A 25,872-nucleotide genomic window follows, 5' to 3' on the forward strand; every position below is an offset into this window, starting at 1 on the left:
CTTATATCGACCCTATTAAACACCTTCATAATTTTTAAAGACCTCCAATAGTTACTGCTCCATCTTCTCACTTCTAGAGGAAACAGGGCAAGTTTGTTCAATCTTTCCTGATTTTTTCAATACCTTCATGGCATCAGCCTTCCCCACAAATGTAAAAATGTTGAACAGAAAATCCACCTTAGCTCATTACTGAATGAATCCCTTACCCTTCCGCAACTTTGGACATTTTCAAACAATGTCTCTCAAGCTGGATATTTAATAAGGTTATCTGAAAATAGAAGGAGATAATGTTTAAGATATGTATAAGATCAGCTGTAGCTGCATGCTTGCTCAATCGATTTATCCAACATACTGTGCATACATTAAATCTGTCCTGGTCCCTCCATACCAACGCTATTGTTAAGAAAGCCCTTACTTTCTCGGGAGACTAAGGAAATTTGGCATGTCAATGACAACTCTCACCGACTTTTACAGATGCATTCTTTCCAGATGTATCACAGCTTGGTATGGCTCCTGCCCTGCCCAAGACCACAAGAAACTACAAAGGGTCGTGAACGTAGCCCAGTTCATTATGCAAACCAGTCTCCAATCCATTGACTCTGGCCGACATTTTACGATGTCGCGAGGCTCATAAAATCCCGCCTGAGGCAAACGGAGAATTCTGGACTCTGCCTACACTTCTCGCTGCCTCAGAAAAGCAGCCAGCATAATCAAGGAACCCACGGACCCCGGACATTCTCTCTTCCATCTTCTTCCACTGGGAAAAAGACACAAAAGCCTGAGATCACGTACCAGCTGACTCAAGAACAGCTTCTTCCCTGCTGCCATCAGACTTTTGAATGCACTTACCTCGCATTAAGTTGATCTTTCTCTACACCCTAGCTATGACTGTAACACTACATCCTGCACCCTCTCCTTTCCTTCTCCCCTATGTACTCTATGAACAGTACGCTTAATATGTATAGCACGTAAGAAACAATGCTTCTCATTGTATGTTAATACACGTGACAATAATAAATTAAACCAAAGTCCAGCAATGTAAGCATCACATTCAAAATGCATGTCACAGTTCACAACATTCTACAGGATCATGATCAGAGCCATAGTTGGCAGATAAGTAAGCAAAGACAATTCAATGATTAAGTTATGAAGTGACAAGGTTTACAATGCAATATTATGCGATGAAGCACAATGAAGTATGCAATAAAGTGCCTTTAGTCTTACGTTACCTGTTTCTTCAGCTCTTCTTTTGCAGGTTGCTTTGTTACTGGTGTTATTGTATGTACAGGACTGTGTGTCTGTGATTCTTCTGAAATCCCGTACACTGACTGATTACAAAAAAAAAGCCACTTCAGAAATGCACCATCAATCTCTATTTCCTGTTCAAATTCTGCCACAGTACATGCACCATGCGGTCTAAACATGCACCTGAAAATGTAGGGTACTACCCTGCAGGAAGTCTACCACGATTGGTGTTTCTCTAAAGCACATCAGGCGAGATTTTCCGTCCCGCTCCATCGGCACACTTGCTGGTGGCGGAGACATGGCGGGACGTTCTGGTCCTGCCAATGTCAACGGCAGTTTGTGTTGTCCGCCTGCCACTATGCCAGGGAGCCTACCATTGGGTTTTGCCATCAGCGGGACTGGAGGATCCTGCTGGTGGGATGGGCTGGAAAACTCAGACCATCATCACAAAAAAAATGGGCGGGGTTTTCCGACTGTGCATGCCTGAAGACTGGAAATTTCCACTTGAGGTCTGCCAAATATTCTGTCCTGCCCGCTGCGCTTCCCTGGCGGGTGGGATGAGAGATTTCAGGCCAAGGTATCTTATCATGAGTCACTTACAGTGAATTATTGATGAAGTTTATTGTGGGTGGCATGGTGGCAGAGTGGTTAGCACTGGGTTTGATTCCCAGCTTGGGTCACTGTCTGTGTGGAGTTTGCACATTCTCTACGTGTCTGCATGGGTTTCCTCTGGACGCTCTGGTTTCCTCCCACAGCGCAGAGGTGCACGGGTTAGGTTGATTGGCCGTGTTAAAATTGACCCTTAGCATCTGAGTAAATGTGTGGGGTTACAGGAACAGGGCTTGGATGGGATTGTGGTCAGTCCAGACTTGATGGGCCGAATGGCCTCCTTCTGTACTGCATGGTTTCTATTAGGACAATTTTTGTCAAATTAAAGGCAGCAGTGCTGACTGACCAGTTCACCTTTAATTGTTTGTCTTTGGCAGAGGGAGGAACGTTGGCCCGGACTGAGAGAAAATGCCTCGTACCATCATGGTCCATCAGAAGAAGCAGATGGGAGTTTCGTTTGGCACCTCATCTGAGTGTTGGCTTTAGTATTCAGTCCAGCATGCAATGCCAACCTGGAGTGTGTGCTCAAGCCCAGCACAGCTGAACAGCTAAACCAGCCAACATGCAATCCATACACCCAATCCCTCCAGCCCAGATGGAGAGTCTGGCATGCAGAGATATCGTGGGTGCAAAATAGATGCACATTATTGGAACACCAGTTGTTGACATGGCAATGCACCATGTCTCTGACAGTGCCACCTTGTCCCAGGCTATTCCTGATTCAAAGGTAAGGCATTAGCCATCCTGATTTGTGGTTATTGAACTTGCACTGTTCTTTTCTAACCCCAACAAATGTGAGTCAGGTGGGTCAAAGTATAGAATCCCTACTGTGCAGAAAGAGACCATTTTGCCCACTGAGTCTACGCCAACTCTCCAAAAATACATCTTACCCAGGCCCTTCTCTCTGTCCATAACCCTGTGCATTTACCCTGCTAGTCCTCCTAACCTGTACATCTTGGGACACTAAGGGGCAATTTAACACCACCTAACCTGCACATCTTTGGCATGTGGGAGGAAACCAGAGCCCCAGAAGGAAAACCCATGCAAACACAGGGAGGACGTGCAAGCTCCACACCGACAGTGACCCAAGGCCGGAATTGAACCCAAGTCCCTGGTGCTGTGAGGCAGCAGTGCTAATTAGTGCCATTGTGCCTCCAGTGATTCACCCTAGTCTTCTTGCCATATGACTCACTTCTGAGCTAGCCAAGGCTTTGTCAATTGTAATATAAGTAGGCCGAGGCTTTTATGCTGGATCCAAAAACCAAAGTTACCTGAGATCTAAAATGCAATTGGCCCCGAAGCTTTCGGGTAAAGGATAATCGAACTGTATCCACGTGTATACAGGTAGTTCCAATTGCTGGAGACTGGAAAACGATGAGCAGTGGGGATACCTTGTCAATTCAGGAGGATGCTGAAGCAACATTTTAATGCTAATTCAGCAGAAACTGGGGACTGAGTTATGGACCTTATGCCTGGTATTTTACGGCCACTCCCCCGCCCAGGCCAATGGACAATGCCATTCTGTGAGCCTCGCCCAATCCCCCCGATTCTAGGGCGGGCAAGGTGGTAAAATTCTGCCCGATATGTCTGAATGACATTACAGTATGACAGGCAGTGCATTGACTCTGCCTACACTTCCCGCTGCCTCAGAAAAGTAGCCAGAATAATTAAGGACCCCACGCACCCCGGACATTCTCTCTTCCATCGGGAAAAACATACAAGGTCTGAGGTCACGTAGCAACTGACTCAAGAATAGCTTCTTCCCTGCTACCATCAGACTTTTGAATGGACCTACCTTGCATTAAGTTGATCTTTCTCTGCACCCTAGCTATGCCTGTAACACTACATTCTGCACTCTCTTCTTTCCTTCTCTATGAACAGTATGCTTTGTCTGTGTAGCACACAAGAAACAATGCTTTTCACTGTATCCCAATACGTGTGACAATAATAAATCTCATCAAATAAAAAATTACCAGCTAAGAGCCTTTTATTTGTTTCAAAAAAATGAAAACAAGTTTTCTGAGATGAATTGATCTTATTGTTTGGCCGGCTCTTTCGTTATAGTTGTTCTATTTACATTTTAATTCCCGGAATAAAAGGCTGCTGTCTGTTTTCATAGAATCATACAATCCCTGCAGTGGAGAAAGAGGCCATTCAGCCCATCAAGTCCGCACCAATCCCACCCCAGACCCATCATCATTCTCTTTCACCATCAACCAGAATTCAATCCAGAGGTGCCACGGCAGTGATTTGTTTTGTGAGATTTCTGCCATATATCGAGTATTTCCGCAAGAACGGATTAAAGGGAGGATGCTTGTACGCACCTTCTTCACTTTGTTGGGGTTTTTCATCCTGCGACACTTCCTGATGTCCATTTCCGTGGTGTTCACACAGCCAGGCTGCAGGGAGGACGAGATAGAAAGATTTTAAAGAGAGACCGTGAGAATCTCGATGGCTTACTAATCTAATCCACCACTGCTCGTGACAAGAGTTTATTTCCAATTGTTAGCCTGGGCAATTTACTCTTCTACGTACCTGAGACACAATATCATGGGTGAACCCCAGTCCCTCCCTCAATAGCCATTATTCATATGTGAGACTTGACAATGAGTGCTAGCTGGTGGCACAGTGGTTAGCACTGCTGCCTCGCAGTGCTGGGGACCTGGGTTCAATTCCAGCCTTGGATGACTGTGTAGAGTTTACACGTTCTCTGTCTGGGGTGCTCCGGTTTCCTCCCATACCTACAGTTTAGGTGAACTGGCCATGTTTGTCCAAAGATCCATATTCCAATTCCCACGACTGAGAAAAACGCTGAGGGGAGGTCAGAGAATCTCACTCCAAAGTAATTTTCTACACTTGTGTTGCTTATTTTATTTATTTAGTAGTCACAAGTAGGCTTACATTAACACTGCAGTGAAGTTAATGTGAAAATCCCATAGTTGCCACACTCCGGCACCTGTTTGGGCCAACACACCTAACCAGCACATCTTTCAGGCTGTGGGAGGAAACTGGAGCACCCAGAGGAAACCCACATGGACACGGGGAGAATGTGCAAGCTCCACACAGACAGTGGCTGAAGCCAGGAATCGAGCCTGGGTCCCTGGTGCTGTGAGGCAGCAGCGCTAAACCACTGTGGCACCTTACTGCCCCCGCATATGTGAAGATGTATTCAGTCATTTTTGAATAAAATGGTTTATAAAACATCATGGCAAATGTGTGAATATATAGAATTCACTTTGCTGGAGAGCAAGTGAATTCTTTTAACATGTTACTTTTACCCAAGTTGTTTTGGTAATTGTAGATTTGAACTTTGATTTCTTGTTCTTCCTGAGGTTCAAATATTTTGTGCTATGTTTCTGTCTCCTCCCTGAATCTGTTATGTATCATCTCAGCGTGGCCTATTCCAGCTCAGAAATCACCAGAGTATAAATCTGTTGAGTTCTATAAAGGGTTCCAGCCTCGGGTCACCAGAGGATGCTCTGTGTCAGAGCGCCTATTTCTGCTTTTTTTCTCTTTCCTGACCCGGCACGCTTTTTCAAACTTTTTTCTAACTGTGCATGCGCAGTTCAGAGCTCCGATCCTTCCGGCAGCACTAAGTCCTGCCCATAGCGCGAATCGGACTGTAGTCGGTAAAAAGCGAATGGGTGCGCTGCAAAGAGGATTCCGAGCTCGGATCTGTATTACACCCAAATCTGGCCCTTAGACTCCAAATGGTAAAATCGGGCCCTTAGTGCCAGGGGGATTAGCAGGGTAAATGTTTGGTGTTATGGGAATAGGGCCTGGGTGGGATTGTGTTTGGTGCAGATTCGATGGGCTGAATAGCCTCCTGCACTGTTAAAAAAAAGAGATTAAAAGAACTCAGGCACAAAAACCGTCGTTTCAACAAAAGCAATTGAGAAATCATGAATCTAGCATCCAGTCTGCACCGAGGCAATCCACCCCAGGCCGTATCCCCGTGACCCCACTAATCCCTCTAACCTATGCATCCCGGGACACTAAGGGTCAATTTACCATGACCAATCAAACCCAGGTCTCTGCCACTATGAGGCAGCTGTGCCAACTGCTGTGCCACCATGCCATCCTAAACCTGGGTACCTTTTTTTTCATGGGACATGGGCATCGCTGGCTGGCCAGCATTCATTGCCCACCCCTAGTTATCTGGGGGCTGTTGGTTATTCAGCCGCACTGCAGTGGCTCTGGAGACACATGTAGGTCTGACCGGGTAAGAACGGCATATCAAACATGTCTGTGCTTACGGTCGAACGATACTCACAACGGGTCGATGAACATCCCAAAAAGCTCTTTCTTGGCTGTCCAGAATCTTCCGTTCTGTCTTGTCCTTTTTCCTGTCAATTCTAAAAGAAGATGATATCAACTTCCAAAGACACACTGAATTCACAGAGCTGTTAACGTTCTCATACCATGCATTGCAAAGAGTCTGCAAGCTGCAATAGTGTTTCTTCTTATCAATGCATTTTTTGCCCTTTACAATGCAGGCTGTGTACATTGCAATCCAACACTTTCTATGCAATGCAAAGAACGAGCAATCCCAATGTTCTTTTGCACTGTTCAACTGGCACCCACTGACTTAATTTACTAACTCAAAGAGAACATTGCTTCCTTAACACCGGAGGACTGTGTAATCAGTCCTCAGAGGCAGAAGTCCATTCACCAAAATCAACTTTTTTTACAAGTCTGACAACAGCATACAGAACACTTTCAGTTTGGAGTCTACACTAGGAGTCCCAGAGGAACTGACACGCCTGGCTAAATACAAAGTAAGAGGCTCCCTGGTTAGCCCATCAATTTGGCCCTTAATCAGGAAGCTTATATTCCAACAGGACAACCTCAATAGCCTAATTGAAGTCACTACGGACTGTCAAGTCCAACACTGAATGTCAGCAGCACTGGAATGGGTCAAGGCAATGGCTTTGCACTCCAGTTTTGCTGGCTGCTTTACTAATCCTGTGAGCTAACTGAAAACTTCAGCTAATAGCAAGACTAGTTTTCTTATATCGATGGGCTGGAGGGTCCTTTGTTCACTATAAGATTCTCAATTCTATGATAAAACCAGAAACTCTTTGATCCAAAATCAGATGGCACACTTTTTGACGTAGTTTCCAAGCAAGATGAATGCATTATTCATTGATTCCTACAAAAGCAAATGGTGTTCCTCTGCTTAGACCCCTTCTGTAGGGGAGCGTAACCCAATATGGAGCTAAAGCCTAAAGGTTGAGTTTGGACAGATTTCAGGAAAGAAGATTTTGGGAATCCCACACATGTTGAAAGCCTGGATATTTCCCTCAAAGGGAAAATGTAATTACAGAGGATGGCCCTGGTTAAAAAAACTGGCACAGCACAACACAAATGTGCGGGTTAGGTTGATTGGTCATGTTAAACAAAAATTGCCCTTAGTGTCCTGAGATGCATAGGTTAGAGGTATTAGTGGGTAAATCTGTAGGGATGTGGGGGTGAGGCCTGGGTAGGATTGTGGTCGGTGCAGACTCGATGGGCCGAATGGCCTCTTTCTGCACTGTAGGGTTTCTATGATCTATGATTTATAACACAGCCGTATTAGACTGTCTGGTCTTCTGCACATTTTATAATACAAGCTTAAATATTCCAATTCCAATGCTCTTCCCGCATCTAGTGATGCACTAAGGTAGACTTTCACTTCCATAGTTAGATATTCCTGGGACAGGTTGCTAGTCTATCACCAGGGTCTTCTAACTCGAGGGACGCCATTCCACATCAAACATGGCTGATCAGGAGTCCCGCCCACTTTTATTTAAAAGGTTTGCAGGTTGCTTTAAGAGCTGAGTACACGATTTGATGCTGATGTCATTAGGGTGTTGCTTCAGCCTGCTATATTACTTTCAACTTGCACTTGGTGCAGTGCAGAGACCAGCTGTTCAATAAATAGGGTGTTGTTACTTTGAATCCACATGTGTTATCTATGGGGGTGATTCTCCCAGCTCGCTGCACTGCTCTAACAGTACAGTAGGCTGGGAGATATCAGCAGAGTCCGTTCAGTGGGCTCGCCACTGGGCGCCATGGCGTCCACAAGTCTCCAGTTGCTCAAAAATGATTTAAATTGCTGTTTGAATCTGATTAGTGGGCCCATGGAAACCAAGGAGGTTGCGGGTAAGGGGGGCTGACCCCCCTCAGCATTGCCAGCCTGGCAATATCAGCTTGGCCCCCTGGCAATGCCCAAGGGGAAAGATGGCAATGCCCAGGGGGCACCTTGACACAGCCCACTGGGCATTGGGCAATGCCAAGGAGGTGGGGCCTGCTGGGGCAGAAGGGCCTGTCCCACTGCCATTCCAGACATGGGATCAGTGGCAGAGGGAGGGTGGACAATGATTGTGTCTGCCGGGGGTTTGGGGCAGTGGAAGGGGGGATCGGGGCAGCAGGACGAGTGTGTGGGAGGTGTTGAAGTGGGCTAGGGGGGACTATTGGGACTGGCCAGGAGACATCCAGAAGGTCAACGATCGGGGGATTGGGGGGGGGGGTTGCTGGGTCCCGGGTCTGGCCAGTGATTAGGAGGCCGGCAGTACGGGACTACTGCGCAAGCGCCGATCTTGATGCTGACAGATCAGCACATGCGCAGTGGCCCACTCAGCTGGTCTCTCCAGCAGGAATTGGCCCCACTCCCAGATTTACATTGTGAATCTTGCTAGGGCACCCTGCAGTGTGGGAGATTCATTTTGAAAATCCCGCTGAAGAAAGCAGCAGGATTCACTCCAGTTTTTCTACAAATTCTAGAATTTTTCTGGGAGAATTCCGGCCCAGGTCTTATCTTTTTGTGAAGAGCCCACAAGCCCTTACATCATTTGGACAACACAGCTCTCTTAGATGTGAGCAATAGAAGGCACAATATGGCCCCTCCTGGTAACTTTCCATCCATCTAAATAGTTCAAGTTGAGACATGGAAAACCCAGAAGAAAATAATATATATATTTATCAAGTTAGCATCAGGAATAAATCGCAGTCTCTATAAATATCACATCTCACAGGAGATGCCTCCCTTTCAAATGCAATAGGGATACATACATTATAAGTACGTACTGTACTTGTCACAAACAGCAGACAAGATAATAAAACATAATTTATGCTTATGTTAATATTTAAGTTAAGTATCTTAAATATTGAAGCAAGTTTTTTACTCAGAGTGCCTGCTAGGGGAAATAATGGAAGCAGATAGGATGGTCATTTTTAAGGGGCATTTGGACAAATATGTGAATAGGATGGGAATAGAGGGATACAGTCCCCAGAAGGGTAGGAGGTTTTAATTCAGTCGGGCAGCGTGGTCAGTGCAGGCTTGGAGAACTGAAGGGCCTGTTCCCGTGCTATAATTTTCTTTGTTCTTTAAGAAAGGGTTCATCTCATTTAGCGTCTGGTAGAAGCTCAGATCTAGGGCGGTGCTAAAAATATTTACCTACAGCTTTAAAATGACTTTTTCCAATAACGTTTTGAAAATGCCCATCATTTTCCAAATATCGCTTTGCATAATTCATCACTAAATTGTAACTATACAATCCTGAAAAAGAAAGGACAGCTCAATTACTTTGTTTAGATGTATAAACAGGAAAGGAATTAAAAACCTGCCAATCTAGGGGCTTAAAACAATATTATTTTCTCAGAGTTACGCAGGCAATGCGCGGAGGAGACGGAGCAAGCCCTTAATCCATCTGCTTACTTACTCCAAAAACCGATTCGAATTGAATCCAATTAAGAACAGTGTGACAGTGGTTAGCACTGCTGCCTCACAATGCCAAGGTATCAGGCCTTGGCTAACTGTGTGGAGTTTGCACGTGGGTGGATTTGTACAGTGACTCTAGTAAAAATTTCAAACCTGACTTCAATCCATTCGCTTCTAGTGTTTTGCCAGAACAGGGGAGGGTGGTTGACAACACAGCCACTCGCAGATGGCACCTTGACAGGTAACAAGTGAGTATAGAAACAGGAGGTTAAAATAGATGAATGTGTGGTTGGAGAAAAGGTGCAGGAGGGAGAGCTTCACATTTTTGGGATACTGGAGGAACAGTGCTTAGCACTGCTGACTCACAGCACCAGCGACCCAGATTTAATTCCATCTCAAGTGGCTAGAATCATAGAATTTCTACAGTGCAGAAGGAGGCCATTTGGCCCATCGAGCTTGCACCAACCACAATCCCACCCAAGCCTTATCCCCACATATTTACCCTGATAGTCCCCCAGACACTAAGGGGAAATTTAACATGGCCAGTCCACGTAACCTGCATATCTTTGGGCTGTGGGAGAAAACCAGAGCAACTGGAGGAAACCCACGCAGACACGGGGAGAATGTGCAAACTCCACACAGGCAGTGACCTGAGGCTGGAATTGAACTTGTGTCCCTGGTGCTGTGAGGCAGCAGTGCTAACCACTGTGCTGTCGTACCGCCCCTACCTGTGTGGAGTTGCACGTTCTCCCCATGTCTGCGTGGGTTTCTTCCGGATGCACTGGTTTCTTCCCACACTCCAAAGATATGTAGGTTAGAGGGATTGGCCATGTTAAATTGCCTCTAAAGCCGGATTTTCCTGGCACATCTGCCCCGATTCCGGGGGCGGGTGAGTCTCGGGGAATGGCATTATCTGTTGGCCTTGGGCAGGATCGTATGGAACCTGAGCAGATGTGCTGGTAAAATTCTGCCCTTAGTGTCCCAAGATGTGTAGGTTAGGGGGAGGGGAGGTTAGTGGGGTAAGTACATGGGAATAAGGGCTGGGTGAGATGACCAGTTGGAGAGTCAGTGAAGACTCGATGGGCTGAATGGCCTCCTTCTGGACTGTAGGAATTTTATGATGAAATATTACAATCCTGTTCCAGAATGTGATCTGTTAAGCCACGTGAGATCACCCCCACACACACAGACAGAAAGCAAAGTCCCACTCTTTCCTATGGTTTCTCTTTTTATACAGTGGTAAGGTTATCGGTTACGTACTTCACTTGGGCTTCCGCTTGCAAAAAGATGAACTCCCATTTTCGTGCAAATGCTCTTTGCAACCTGGCCAAATTCTCCTGCAGAAGGAATAGCTTTGTGTTAAAACAGAAAACAGGTTTCTGCTTTCCTTTCTAAAAATCATTGAGCTACGATCGTGCGAGCACAGACTCGAATCCATGTTGCATCTTTCAAAATGACAAGTGCGGTATTACAATGGTGTGCCATTGATTAGAAAATTAGTATACCTACGGCTTCATAATCCGCAAGTTCCAATCTTGCTTTATTCTGCATTGTCCGCTTGCACAGGTAGATGGCTGTGATAGTGAGAAAAAGATCAAGTGATTAACTCCACTGTTCAAATACTCTCCCTTTCCAAGCAATGAATGGGCTTTTCACTTTAGCAATAGTGATGACAAGATCAGTATGTGGGGAAGTGGTGGTGTAGTGGTATATTAACACTGCAATAAAATTACTGTGAAAATCCCTGAGTTGCCACGCTCCAGCGCCTGTTCGGGAACACTGAGGGAGAATTTACCATGGCTAATGCACCTAACCAGCACATCTTTCCGACTGTGGGAGGAAACCGGAGCACCCAGAGGAAACCCACGCAGACATGGGAAGAACGTGTAGACTCTGCACAGGCTGGAATCAAACTCGATCAAAGACCCAATGCCACGCGCAAGGGTTCAAATCCCACCGCGGCACACGGTGAAATTTGAATTCAATTTGGACTGACAGTGAAAGGTGCTGCATGGTGGCACAGTGGGTAGCACTGCTGCCTCACAGCATCTGGGACCCAGGTTTGATTCCCGGCTTGGGTCACTGTCTGTGTGGAGTCTGCACATTCTACCCATGTGTGTATGGGTTTTCTCCGGGTGCTCTGTTTTCCTCCCACAGTCCGAAAGACATGTTGGTTCGGTGCATTGTCCATGCTAAATTCTCCCTCAGTGTATCCATACAGGCCCCGGAGTGTGGCGTCTAGGGGATTTTCACAGTAACTTCATTGCGGTATTAGTGTAAGCCTAGTTGCGACTAATAAATAAACTTTACTTATAAACCATTGTTGATTATCGGAAAAAGCCACCTGGTTCATAAATGTCCTCGAGGGAAGGAAATCTGCTGTCCTTACCTGGTCTGGCCTACATGTGACTCTAGAACCACAGCAATGTGGTTGACGTTTAAATACCCTCTCAAATGGTCAGGCGAGTCCACTTATTCAAGGGCAAATGGGGATGGGCAACAAAAGTTGGCCTTATCAGTGGTGCCAACATCCCATGAATGAGCCAAGCGGCCTCCTTCTGTACTGCATGGATTCTATGAATTAAAAAAAGATGCATATTCCTGTTCCTTCTCATCCACTCGAACCAAGATAGTCGGGTGGTTAACAGTGAGGCTGAGTGTCTTAGGCTATAAGAAGATATAGAGGGATTGGCCAAATGGGCAGGTAAGTGGCAGATGGAATTTACCCCTGCAAAAGTGTGAGGTGGTACACTTTGGAAGGAGTAATTTGACAAGGACGTACTCAATGAATGGTAGGACACTAGGAAGTTCTGTGGAACAAAGGACTTTGGCCTGTTTGTCCACAGATCTCTGAAAATGGAAGGGCATGTTAGTAGTGTGGTGAAAAGGGCATGTGGGACACTTGCCTTTATCGATTGAGGCATAGATTACATAAGCACAGAAGGCACTTAGAGTTGTACAGAATTTAGTGAGGCCACTGTGTGCAGTTCTGGTCACCACATTATCGTAAGGATGTGATCACACTGTAGGGGATAAAGGAAGCCAGTGTCCCTTCACCAGATTCCTTTTACTTTACAAACCTATCTCCACTCCTAAGGGTGCTTTGGGTATAAAGTCAGAATCCAGAGTGCCAGTAGTACTATTGCCTCACAGCGCACGGGACTGGGGTTTGATTCGCAACTTGGATCACTGTCTGTGTGGAATCTGTACATTCTCCCCGTGACTACATGGTTTTCCTCCGGGTGCTCCAGTTTCCTCCCACAGTCCAAAAGTGCTGGTTACATGCATTGGCTGTGCTAAATTCTCCCTCAGTGTACCCAAAGAGATGCAGAGTGTGGCGACTAGGGGATTTTCACAGTAACTTCATTGCAGTGTTAATGTAAGCCTACTTCTGACACTAATAAGTAAACTTGGTAGCCCTGACATTCCTCCTTATACACTTGGGTGAGACTCCCTGATTGGGCAGGCAATCATTACCTCAATCAAGGAGCTCATACTCCAAGAGGCCAACCTCATGGGCCTCGTAAAGGCCACAACACCCAACTGTGCAGAAATTAGACAAGATGAATGGAATATAATAGAGTCAGTGGGAACCTTGCTGCCCTATATCCACTCTGCTTGTGCCTGACTAAACAATATGCAAGGAGTTAATACACTGAGATGTTACGTACTTTATCAGCACTGTGGCAAAGGAAATGAGAGATTCACTTACCATAGTCTGTGTTTTCTGGCTCCCAGCAGTTCGATGGCCAAAAATATGGAGCCTGTAATAAAGATTTATTTGTTACTTTACTGAATCTGGCAACAGTCCAGGCATTCGAGGTGGCACGGTGGCACAATGGTTAGCACTGCTGCCTCACATTGCCAGGGACCCGGGTTCAATTCTAGCTTTGGGTCACTGTCTGTGGAGTTTGCACGTTCTCCCCGTGTCTGCATGGCTTTTCTCCAGGTGCTCCGGTTTCCTCCCACATTCCAAAGATACGCGGGTTAGGTACATTGACCGTGCTACATTGACCCTTCATGTGCCAGCGTGTGTAAATGCCCTCCAAGAGCAACTAGGGATGGGCAATAAATGCTGGCCAGCCAGTGATGCCCATATCTCATTAATGAATGAAAGGAAAATCTTTCCTTACACTATATCAAATTGCACAATAAAGACAAGGGCAGTTGTTTCAAATTTTCCTTTGAAGATTTGGAATAACCCAACATTAACCATTAGCCGTACTGTCCTTGAATCATAGAATCCCTACAGTGCAGAAGGGACCCATCTAGTCTGCATCGACCACAATCCCATTGAGGCCCGATCTCCATAACCCCACATACTTATCCTACTAATCCCCCTTACACTGAGGGCGAATTTATCATGGCCAATACACCTAACCCACACATCTTTGGAATGTGGGAGGAAACCAGAAGAAACCTACACAGACATGGGGAGAGCATGCAGACTCCACACAACTAGTGACCCAAGCCGGGAATCGAACCAAAGTCTTTGGCGCTGTGAGGCAGCAGTGCGCGACTGTGTTGTCCCCAAATTGAGTCTGAATCAGTTAGTTCACAACCCTGAAGTCTAGTTTGACTCTGAGCTGAGCTTCCAACTTTGGATTCACGCTATTACTAAGACTGCTTACTTCTGACTATGTAACTGTCTCCACCCCACTGATACTGAAAGCCCTCATTCATGACCTGCTATCTCTAGACTCGACTATTCCTATCCTTTTCTTGTCAATATCCAATTTTACTCACTTCATAAAATCTTTACTGTCTGAACCCTACTGCATGTAAGATGCAGCCAAGAATGGGGGTGAAAGAATGGCTAATTTCAAATGACCACATTTCCAACAGTCTGAAACATCCTTGATTGGATTTGACAAGTTATCAATCTCCTATAATTAGCAGCTATCAACCTTCCACCATATCTCATGTAGGGCAGCACAGTGGTTAGCACTACTGCTTCACAGCACCAGGGACACAGGTTCGATTCCGGCCTCGGGTCACTGTCTGTGTGGAGTTTTTACATTCTCCCCGTGTCTGTGTGGTTTTCCTCTGGGTGTTCTGGTTTCCTCCCACAGTCCAAAGATGTGCAAGTTAGGTGGATTGGCCGTGCTAAATTGATCCTTCATGTGACAGCGTGTGTGGGTTAGGAGGATTAGCAGGGTAAATATCTGGGGTTACTGGGATAGGGCCTGGATAAGATGCTCTATTGGAGAGTCAGTGCAGATTTGAAGGGCTGAATGGAGATACAGTGGAGATTCTATAAAGAATGTGAACCAAGGTAAGGTATGAAACAATATAAGAAGTTCTGCTTGGTGACCTGGGGCCATTTAAATTATCATTGCATGGGTTTGCTTGATCTCCTAAAGTGTCTTTATAGCAGTCCTTGTGGGCCAGAAGGAGAAGAAGTGTTACCCAATAAACTGGGTTTCCTCCGGGTGCTCCGATTTCCTCCCATAGTCCAAAGATGTACGGGTTAGGCTGATTGGCCATGCTAAATTGCCCCTTAGTATCCTGAGATGCGAAGGTTAGGGGGATTAGTGGGTAAATATGTTGGGATATGGGGATAAGGCTTGGGTGGGATTGTGGTCAGTGCAGACTTGATGGGCCAGATGGACTCTTTCTGCACTGTAGGATTTCTATGATTTCTATAAACTAACCCCTTCTACCACTGCAAACAGCCCAACCCCAGTATTACCTCTACAATTTACTCCCAGATCACACCTCACTATCATCAACCTTCCCCCAACCTTGAACATTGCTGAAAAAGAGACATGTTGCTGAAGTTTTTCATCTTGCACTCATCAGGACAAATCCAAAAATGCCAAATTTCGAATGATCACACCTACTTGTACTGCAGGAGAAAAGGGTTGTGATTGGTTGACAAGTCAATTCTGATTGGTTGAGGTGTTGCCATGCAGAAAGAAACAGGGTACAATAGGCTCCCCATGCACCTCCTAAAGAGAGGAGCAAGACTTGCACATTCTGACCCCCTGATCCTTCCGTGATACCCAATTCCATCATCTCGTCCCTCTCAAGGTCTGGTGCAGAAGCTCTTGACACTGATTCTTTGACAGATGGGTCAAATGGAATTCCCAGTTACCTGAACCCTGCCCTATTTTCCTGGTAGATTCATTATAGTCACTTTGGAGGAACGCAGGAAAGGTGTTAAACAATGGCAGGTTATCTTCTTAAGTTTTAAGTGTCTTGTGTAAAGGTTTTCCGGTTCTGGCAAAGAAGACATTGTTGACTCACCTGAAACCTGTAAAATGTCCCATCATCCTTTAACGTCAGCACATGATCTGAGATAGGAAACAGGTATCCTTGAGCGGCAATGAGGCTCCCCAAGTGTATCGCTTCACCTATGAATAGGGGGAGAAAAACATTACAAATGGAGTTATTTTTCTGTTACCAAATCCATTTAAAGTTTTCCCCATCTCCCGTACCTATTTATTTGGTTTGAAAGTACCTCATCATTTCTTTTGTATCCATTTATGGGACATGGGCATTGCTGGCTGGCTAGCATTTTTGTCAATTGGTTCACTAATATTCTTCATAGAATCATAAAAACCCTCCAGTGCAGAAAGAGGCTACTTGGCCCATGGAGTCTGCATTGACCACAATCCCACCCAGGCCCCATCCCCATATCCCTATCATTTATTGCCCATCCCTAGTTGCCCAAAGCCAGTTGAGAGTCAACCACATTGCTGTGGCTCTGGAGTCACATGTAGGCCAGACCGGGCAAGGACAGCAGATTTCCTTCCCTAAAGGACATTAGTGAACCATTGCAATCAGCAATGGTTTCACAGTTATCATTAAGTTTAAGTTTATTTATTAGTGCTACAAGTAGGCTTACATTGCCACTGCAATGAAGTTACTGTGAAAATCCCCTAGTCATCACTCCCTGTTGAGGTACGCTGAGGGAGAATTTCGTATGGCCAAGGCACCTAACTAGCACGTTTTTTTGGACTGTGGGAGGAAACCAGAGTAGCCGGAGCAAACCCATGCAGGCATGGGGAGAATGTGCAGGCTCTGCACAGACAGTGGCCCAAGCCGGGAATCAAACCCAGATCCCTGACGCTGTAAGGCAGCAGTGCTCACCACTGTGCCACCGTGCTTAATTCTAGATATTTTTTATTGAATTCATATTCCACCAACTACTGTGGCGGGATTCGAAGCCGGATCCCCAGAACATTAACTGAGTTTCTGGATTAATAGTCTAACAGATAATACCATCAGACTTTTGAATGGAGCTACCTTGTTTTAAGTTGGTTTATCTCTACACCCTAGCTATGACTGTAACACTACATTCTGCACTCTCTCATTTCCTCCTTGATGAACGGTACAGCATGCAAGAAACAATACCTTTCACTGTATGTTAATACATGTGACAATAACAAATCAAATCAAATCAAACTAGGCCATCACCTCCTCGCTGTTCCATTCTATGCTATGTGTACTGATATCTTTCATGAGTGAAATACACCAGATGGACATGGAGATACAGAGTTATCAGAACAATTCTTGCTGGGAGCAAGAGTAAATTCTGTTGTCTTTTTTCAGTTAATTTTTTCTCCCTCTGAAGACTGACCATGATGGGTCCAAACTGTTATCCCTTGGTTACTGAACCAAGGCAGTGAGCCGCTAAGGTTGAGCAGGGTGAGAGAGATAAAAGCAAAAGTGACTATTATGTGACTATGGGTTATCCTAGCGGAAACTTACAACACAGGCAGCTAAAGGATTATGAGGTGTTAGGCCAAAATGGAATACCATTTGTGGCTTGATTCACTCGAATGGAGATGCAAAGGTGAGTCGGAGTATGGCCGGTGCACTTATAGGGGAAAAAAATAAATTTTCTTTCGACTGTAACAGTTGGGGTCGGACTCTCCGACCTTTCCCGTGGCTGGGATTCTCCAGTCCCGCTGCAGTGAATGGAGTTTTGGCTGAGTGACAAATTCTCCTGACACTAGCATTACGAGACTGGAAATTCTTTCTGCAGTACCAGATCGAAAGAGACAACCTAGGCAGTGGGAGGTTGGAGACAGGAAGTGAGGTAGGAACATCCATTAAACTGCAAGACCCACTGCAGTAACTCACGAAGCCTCCTTAGACAGCACGTTCCAAATCTAGCACTATGTGCCGCTACTGGGGGTATCCCTAAGAACTGACTCTACAGACAGATATTGGTTTTATTTGCAGGTCTCATTCTCTCCACACTCCAACTCCTACTGCCCTCCCAGGACAGTCTCCAGCAGATCACCAGACAACCAGAATTACATGACTCATTCCCTTAAAGGAAGGTTCACCCCCCCACCCCTCTATCCCCACCATATATAACAATAACCACGACCATCTAGAAAGCAGCAGATATCTGGGAACACCACTACCTGCAAGTTCCCCTTCAAGCCACTCACTTCCCGACTTGGAAATATATCGGCCGTTCCTTCACTGTCACTGGGTCAAAATATGGAACTCCCTCCCTAACAGCACTGTGGTGTATCAGGGAATGCAACAGCTCAAGATGGTGGTTCAACACCACCTTCACCAGGGCAATTAGGGATGGACAATAAGTCAGTGATAAACACATCCCATGAATGAATTAGCTATTCTGATTCGCCAAGTCTGAACTCAGCTTTTGAATTGGTTTAATCTTAGAATCATAGAATTTTTACTGTGCAGAAGGAAGCCATTTGGCCCATCGTGCCTGCACCGACAACAATCCCACCCAGGCCCACTCCCCGTAACCCCATATATTTCCCCTGCTAATCCCCCTGACTCAAATGGACAATTTATCATGGCCAATCCACCAAACTCGCACATCTTTGGAGTGTGGGAGGAAACCAGAGCACCTGGAGGAGAACGTGCAGACTCTGCACACAGACAGTGACCCAAGGGTGGAATTGAACCCGGGTCCCTGGCGCTGTGAGGCAGCAGTGCTAACCACTGTGCCACCGTGCCGCCCCCTTGTCACAGCATTGAGGTGCTTGGTGAAAGTGTTTGCAAGTTGGCCTGGGGGAAGTAGGGTGTTAGTGCAGAATTCTGCCTTCCCATAATTAAACCCATAACCATCACACACTTCTTTTACCTTGATCTTCAATGTTCAGGCTTTTCATTAGCCACTGCACAATGTCAGCACCTGCAAGGGAAATGTAATGAAAAGAAATGATTGAGGCCAGAACCCAAAGCAGCCGAACGGTTATTTTTAACAAGTCTGTCACAGTGAACGATCTGGGAGCATTGGTAAAAATTATTCTTATGCTCAGTCTGAGTCTAAGGCCAAGTTCTGAGTTAGAAAGTAACACCGACACAATTTAAATCAAAACCAAACACATCTGCCTGCTTAAACCCATGCTCGCTGCAGGAGAATGGTATCCTTGCAGTGTTACAGAGAGAGAACAGTTTCTGTATTACAAACACATCCACCATTGCTGTTTTAAAGTTTATTTATTCATGTCACAAGTAGGCTTACATTAACACTGCAATGAAGTTACTGTGAAAATCCCCTAGTCGCCACACTCCTGTTCGGGTACACTGAGAGAGATTTTAGCACAGCCAGTGCACCTAACCTGCACATCCTTCGGATTGTGGGAGGAAATCGGAGCTCCCGGAGGAAACCCACACAGACACAGGGAGAATGTGCAGACTCAAGCTGGGAATCGAACCCGTGTCCCTGGCGCGATGAGGCAGTAGTGCTAACCACTGTGCCACTGTACCACTCACAAAAGACTTGTTTAGGATCTTGTTTTAAATCAATGTCCATGGCTTAACGTTGAGCTGTGAAGGAAATGATGATAGGAAACATTCGAGGTTTCACAGAATTTTTAAAAAACATTTTTCAAGAAATATGAATCAGGAATGTTTCAATTACTAGGGGGTATAGGTTTAAGGTGTGAGAGGCAAGCTTAAAGGAGATGTATGAGGCAGATTTTTTATGATGTAGAGATGCCGGCGTTGGACTGGGGTAAACACAGTAAGAAGTCTCACAACACCAGGTTTAAGCCCAACCAGTTTATTTGATAGTAATCCCACAAGCTTTCAGAAACGGTATTCCTTCGTTAGGTATGTGGAAGGTTCTGATCAGAGAAAGGCATATAAAGTCACACACAGTTTACAGAATACTGATTAGAATGCGAGTCTTTACAACTAACTTGCTATTCAAGTCTTAAAGATGCAGACAATGTGAGTGGAGATAGCATTAGCATAGGTTAAAGAGATGTGTATTGTCTCTAGACAGGACAGTAAGTGAGATTTTACAAGCCCAGGCAATTCATGGGGGTTACAGGTAGTGTGACCTGGGGTTCATGTCACCCTCCAGTGTGCTGGGACCCATGCAATCTTTGTCCCTTGCCCTGACTGTAGGGTACTTGTACTCAGTATCTCACCACTTGCAGAGCCCACCTATCGTTATTCTCCCCTTTTCTGAGGTTGGGTCTCTCCACTGGGCACAATACCTGTTAACAAGCCCCTTCCTCACTCCCTCCAACACCTGGAGGGCTGATGGCAAAGGGCTGGTCACTCCCAGGCCTACCACTGGTGGAAAACTAGCTGCTTTTGAACTTTAGGGGGGCACAGTAGCACAGTGGTTAGCACTGCTGTCTCAATTCTGACCCTGGGTCATTGTGTGGCGTTTGCACATTCTCCCTGTGTCTGCATGGGTTTCCTCTGGGTGCTCTGGTTTCCTCCCACAGTCCAGAGATGTGCGGGTAACTGGATTGATCATGCTAAATTGCACTTTAGTGTTACATATGTAGGTTAGGGGGATTAGTGGGATAAAAGTGTGGGCTACAGCAAAGGGTCTGGGTGGCATGTTCTATCGCAGAGTCCCCCACAGTGCTGGTTAGGTGCATTGACCCGAACAGGCGTCGGAGTGCGGCGACTTGGAGAATTTCACAGTAACTTCATTGCAGTGTTAATGTAAGCCTTGTGACTAATAAATAAACTATACTTTAGAGTTGATGGGCCAAATGACCTCCTTCTGCACTGTGGGGATCCGATGATTCTAAGTAATTGGCAACAACTATTTGCCATTTCTGAGAAGCTAATTAAAATGGAGCGACTCCCCATTAATTCTTGGTTATTGGACGTCAACAATTGTCCCCATTTAAATAATATATGAGAAAAACATGCATTTCTCATTTTCATGTAGCATTATACTTTATTCTAATTTCATATGGCTTCATGAATCATAGGCCATCTGGTTTGCAGTTTATTCCATCTTGATATTCATTAGTTCTTTCATGGAATTTCTCTTTCCAGTCATGCCATATTTCATCGTTTGGGTTACGTTCAATTCTTTCCCCCATCTGTTTCCTGATATTATCAGCCTCCTCCGGCCTAGTCCTCAGCCAGACCTCCTGCAGGGTGAGAGTTAATCAAACGGCCGGCTGCCCTTTCGTTGGGGGTTTCAACTTATCGGTGTAGGTACGGCGATGATCCAAAGATCAGAGCGATGCTAGGCACGGGTCTACAACAATGTGCAATTTGTAGAGAAAGCAATGATTCATCCACAAATCAGAACTTAGGACTTCTCCCAGTCAGGAATGGAGAAAGCAGCAATAAAGAAGCAAAATTATTCCAGTTTGGCAGGCGATTTTTGACTTGGCTGTTGTCTTATTGTTTATTTAATTTATTCCTGTTGTGTTCCTTCTCCCTTACTTAAAATTTATTTATTAGCGTCACAAGTAGGCTTACATTAACACTGCAATGAACTTACTGTGAAAATTCCCTACTCGCCACACTCCTGTTCGGAAATGCTGAGGGAGAATTTAACCTTGCCAATTCACTTAACTTGCACATCTTTGGAGTGTTGGAGGAAACTGGAGCATCCGGACGAAACCCACGCAGACACGGGGAGAACGTGTGGATTCCGCACAGACAGTGGCCCAAGTGGGAATCGAACCCGGGTTCCTGGCGCTGTGAGACAGCAGTGTTAACCACTGTGCCACCAAGCATCAGCATACCTGAAAGCTCACCATTTATTCAACCCAAGTTTCCTTTTGTTTCAATCCATAGTCTGATTTCTCCTCTTATGAAGGTTGTTCATCTCCTGCAGGGATTCAGATCATCACAGCTGGCTGTCCACTGAGCTGCGATTTCAGTTTGCTCACCCAGACATGCATCTGATGTTCGCCTCACTCAACGGGTGGGATTTTACAGCCTCACTCGCCCCAAAACCGTAAAATAAAGAGAGACTGCCACCTCCAGTCACAGCAATCAGATTTATCCATCTATTCACCCTCCAGGATGGTAAACCATTCTCACCTAGAGTCACATAGTCATACAACGTGTAAACAGGTCCTTCGGCCCAACTTATCCATGCAGATCAGGTTCCCTGAACTGAACTAGTCCCATTTGCCTGCATTTGGCCCATATCCCTCAAAACCTTTCCCATCCATGTACCTGTCCAAATGTCTTTTAAATGCTCTAATTGTGCCTGCCTCTACAACCTCTTCTGGCAGCTCATTCCATACACGCACACCTTCTGCATTAAAAACTGCCCCTCAAGGCCCTTTTAAATCTTTCCCCTCTCAGTTTAAACCTTTTCACTCTAGTTTTGGTCTCCCCGACCCTGGGGAAATACCTTGTCTATTCACCTTATCTTTGCCCCTATGATTTTATAAACCTCTATAAAGTCTCCCTTATAATCCTACACTCCAGGGAAAAAAGTCCCAGCCTCTCCTCATAATTCAGGCCTTCCAGTCCCAGTAACATCCTTGTACTCTTTCCAGTTTAATAACATTCTTCCTACAGCAGGGTGACCAGAATTGTACGCAGTTCTCCAAATGTGGCCTTACCAATGTCTTGAGCAGTTGCAACATGATGTCCCATCTTCTGTACTCAGTGCTCTGACCAATGAGAGTAAATGTGTCAAACGCCTTCTTCTACCTGTGACACTTTCAAGGAACTGTGCACCTGCACCCCTAGGTCTCTCTGTTTGACAACACTCCTCAGGACCCCACCATTAATTGTATAATCACGGGGTCATCTGCTTTTCCTGTCTAGGTAACTTATGTATCTTAATTAACCTGTCGCTATGTAATAAACCTATCTAATGAATTACTCTAAAATCGCTTATGAATGTGACCCCCCCCGCCTCCCTCCCTTTGTTGGACAATCTCAAATCTCACAAATCCTGACTGATAGCAGAATGAAATATCAGGCATGCTGGTGTTCAAATGGAACCAGTAACAACTTTGTATTGGATGTAATGTGACCAATGGTAATAAGCTGTAAGAGTCAGCTGACCCAGTAAACCATGGAACCAATTACAGAATGATGTGAAGGTCAGCTGACCAGCTGACTCACTATAAATAAGAATCTGTTGGGAATTGTGAGGAATTTCGAATGGGCGAGGGCCCAAGTTTGGAGTAATGAAGTTTCTTAATTCGACACTTTCTTTGATTTATAAGTTGGAGCGAGTTTTGTTGTCTGCATTCAAAGAGTTCTTTCCGATGGAACAGTTGGCATGGGATTCTCCAACCTCGCCCATGGCTGGGATTTTCCAGTCCCGTTGCTGTGAATGGTGATGTGGCTGGGCACCAAACTTTCCATCCTCCCTGGCAGCGGCAGCAGGGCATGCGAGATCAGAGAATCTCCAGCTATTGTGTAATGGATGGGCAGCAACATTTGGCCCACTGGGCCGAATGGCCTCCTTCTGCACTGTGGGGATTCTATGGATTCTACATATTAATTCTATCTGCATTGTCTCCACTCTGGGGACTTGTTTGCCCAAGTCATGAACTGTCAGACAGCACCTGTCCAATATTTTAAGCAGTAAGGTGCCTCATTGATTCCCTAAGGAATTCTGTTCCCTATCCCCTCTCACTGATGGATATTTGCCAAGTGGAAAATTAAACAGGGAGATCTCTGGGGCCTTGATGCAGGGGACAGATCAAGTGGATCAAACATCTTACATAGAATGATTGAAATGCATTTTGATCGGAACATACAAGCTGCCAAGCCTCGAATAACAAGGCAAAGTGATAACTAATAAATAATACATTACATCATAGATTTGTGCAGGCAGATTTAAATACCTTAGTTCAATCTAAGGTATTCCCTTGGTGCTATTTCAGTCCAAGATCATTTCCACTCAGTACATTCGGAAACATTAGAGATCTTTTTTTACCTTCAATGATACCCTGGAGGTTGGGTACATTATCTTACTGGAAGCTGACAGGGCAATTTAGCTGAGACCTTCAAGTTTTTAGGTATCCAGATCACCTGCACTAGCCCCTCTATGTCGACATTATAGCTAAGAAAGCCCATCAACGCCTCTACTCTCTCAGAAGACTAAGGAAATTTGGTATGTCCACTATATGACCCTCATCAACTTTTATAGATACACCATAGAAAGCATTCTTTCTGCTTCTATCGCAGCTTGGTCTCTATCCAAGACCACAAGAAACTACAAAAGGTCATGAACAAAGCCCAGTACATCACTCAAACCAACCTCCTTCCTATTGACTATCTACACTTCCCGCTGCCTCAGAAAAGCAGCCAGTATAATTAGGGACCCCATGCACCCTTGACATTCTCTCTTCTACCTTCTTCCATCAGGAAAAGGATACAAAATTCTGAGGACAGGCACCAACCGACTCAAAAACAGCTTCTTTGCTGCTGCCATCAGACTTTTGAATGGATCTAACTCACATTAAATTGATCTTGCTCTACACTCTAGCTATGACTGTAACATTACAGTGTGCAGTCTCTCCTTTCCTTCCCTATGAAAGGCATGCCTTGCATAGTGTACAAGCAACATGCTTTTCACTGTACACCAATACATGTGGCAATAATAAATCAAATCAAAATTTGTTGAAATCAATTGCAGAAAATGCTGGCAATGGATGGCAATTTTTGTCACATTAGCAAAGAGAAGGGGTGGCTTAACATTCTGAGATTAGCACTGAGCCGGAGTTGAGTTCAGGCAAACATTGGCCAACTTTCTCCTGATGGTCGTTGCAGAGGTTCCGCAGCAATCCAGGAACTTTTGTCTTTTTCAGACCGATAGAATTTGCAGGTTTTTAAAAATTTTTTTGTGGGAGCAATTCATTTAATATGAGGGAACAGCGGGAAGGGTAAGCTGGGGAGACAAAACATATTAAAGAAGCTCAGTAATACGCTGGAGCGTAATTTTGATGCAGAGCAAGAGAGAAATGGTCACTTTCTCAAGAACCTGAGTAGGCCTTTGGGATAATTAAATCTTTCTGGAATTGGCATGACAACACAAAGAAATCCAGGCGTTTTAGCACCAAATTTGAGAGGTTTCCTGAGAATTCGATCGTTCTTGGATTGCAAAAAGAACGATGAGACTTTCTCAAGGAATTAAAGCTTCCACTTCCGTCAAGTGAAAAAGGAAGACATTGGTTATTCTTTTTCCCACCTCCAGGTCAGCTGAGATGAAAGCAAATGGACCTCAGAGCCAGACGCTCCTGGCTTCTGGCTCCCAATCCAGAACTTTCAAGCATCATCTTGGTTGATATTTCAGTGCAGAACTCAGGGGATGTTGTGTGGTTAGTGTTTTGTTATGTGGTCAGGGGTTAGAAGCAGTTTCGTGGCTGTCTAGTCTTCCAAAAGTACACTACTCACATCTATGATCTCTTTAACCCGACCTATTAAGGGCGGCACAGTAGCACAGTGGTTAGCACTGCTGCTTCACAGCTCCAGGGACCTGGGTTCGATTCCCACACTGTCTGTGTGAAGTTTGCACATTCTCCTCGGGTCTGCGTGGGTTTCCTCCGGGTGCTCCAGTTTCCACCCACAGTCCAAAGATGTGCAGGTTAGGTTGATAGGCCATGCTAAAATTGCCCCTTAGTGTCCTGAGATGTGTAGCTTAGAAGGATTACTGGGTAAAATATGTAGGGATGTGGGGGTAGGACCTGGGTGGGATTGTGCAGACTTGATGGGCCAAATGGCCTCTTTCAGTACTGTAGGGATTCTATTCAATGATTAAGGGAGGCACAGTGGTTAGCACTGCCGCCCTACAGTGCCAGGGACCCAGGTTCAATTCCAATCTTGGATGACTATCTGTGTGGAGATTGCATGTTCTCCCCATGTCTGCATGGGTTTTTGTCTGGCTGCTCTGATTTCCTCCCACATTCCAAGGATGGACATGTTAAGTGGATTGGCCATTCTAAATTGGTGTCACAAGACGTGTAAGTTTGGGGGGTAAGCTGGTTGCATTGGCCATGCCAAATTCTCCCTCAGCGTACCCGAACAGGTGCCAGAGTGTAGGGGCTAGGAAATTTTCATGGTAACTTCATTTCAATGTTAATGTAAGCCTACTTGTGACTAATAAATAAACTTTAAGTGCATGGAGTTAG

At 45.4% G+C, this 25,872-nt stretch overlaps 1 protein-coding gene across 1 annotated transcript in view; it reads right to left on the bottom strand.

Moving 5' to 3' along the window:
- Positions 1-25,872, bottom strand: part of LOC145352298 (regulator of G-protein signaling 6-like) — a 444,005-nt gene that overhangs the window by 23,523 nt on the left and 394,610 nt on the right. The window contains exons 4-12 of the mRNA XM_080202050.1: positions 18,636-18,686; positions 15,806-15,912; positions 13,269-13,320; positions 11,066-11,130; positions 10,817-10,893; positions 6,128-6,209; positions 4,179-4,253; positions 1,230-1,328; positions 207-268 (exon numbers count right to left, since the gene is read on the bottom strand). Of these exons, the coding sequence (XP_080058176.1) occupies positions 207-268; positions 1,230-1,328; positions 4,179-4,253; positions 6,128-6,209; positions 10,817-10,893; positions 11,066-11,130; positions 13,269-13,320; positions 15,806-15,912; positions 18,636-18,686 (670 nt within the window). The remainder of the gene's footprint in view (positions 1-206; positions 269-1,229; positions 1,329-4,178; positions 4,254-6,127; positions 6,210-10,816; positions 10,894-11,065; positions 11,131-13,268; positions 13,321-15,805; positions 15,913-18,635; positions 18,687-25,872) is intronic.

This window comes from Carcharhinus amblyrhynchos, chromosome 14, assembly GCF_965287045.1.
Source record: "Carcharhinus amblyrhynchos chromosome 14, sCarAmb.v2.hapA, whole genome shotgun sequence".
In the NCBI taxonomy this organism is placed as follows: Eukaryota; Metazoa; Chordata; class Chondrichthyes; order Carcharhiniformes; family Carcharhinidae; genus Carcharhinus; species Carcharhinus amblyrhynchos.